Consider the following 556-nt stretch of genomic DNA (forward strand, 5'->3'; position numbering starts at 1 on the left):
ATGTTGCAAGACAAGTTGGTAAGGTTTCTGATGGGCCGGAAAGAATGGAAGCGCTCGGGGGGGAAGGATCATCTAATTGTAGCCCACCATCCTAACAGCCTGCTAGACGCAAGGAAAAAATTGGGATCTGCTATGCTTGTGCTTGCCGATTTTGGAAGGTACCCTGTTGAATTAGCAAATGTGAAGAAAGATATAATAGCTCCCTATAGGCATCTAGTAAGCACCGTACCAAGAGCTAAATCAGCTTCATACAATGAACGCCCCACGCTGGTGTATTTTCAGGGTGCAATATACAGGAAAGATGTGAGTTCCTACTACACTCATGTGACCTATATATAACATCACTGGTTTATTTTATGAAAAGAGGATATTCTAGCATTGGCTTTTGATGCAATTCCATTCCCTTCTTTTACTCGCAAGTGATAACTACATTCATGACTTAATTGGTAGTTGATTATGCTCATTCATGGATAGGAAAATGCCTGTTATATTTTATTATGCATTGGCATATAATGTTAAGTTGCTTTAGGTTCATAGTTTTTGTTTTGGAGTAATT

General features: G+C 39.2%; 1 protein-coding gene across 1 annotated transcript in view; it reads left to right on the forward strand.

The window, feature by feature from the left end:
• The window catches only part of LOC107629497 (probable arabinosyltransferase ARAD1), a gene marked incomplete in the record, with an annotated part of 3,407 nt that overhangs the window by 940 nt on the left and 1,911 nt on the right, over positions 1-556 (forward strand). The window contains 1 exon segment of the mRNA XM_021117632.1: positions 1-303. Within this exon segment, the coding sequence (XP_020973291.1) occupies positions 1-303 (303 nt within the window).

Source organism: Arachis ipaensis, chromosome B03 (genome assembly GCF_000816755.2).
Source record: "Arachis ipaensis cultivar K30076 chromosome B03, Araip1.1, whole genome shotgun sequence".
In the NCBI taxonomy this organism is placed as follows: Eukaryota; Viridiplantae; Streptophyta; class Magnoliopsida; order Fabales; family Fabaceae; genus Arachis; species Arachis ipaensis.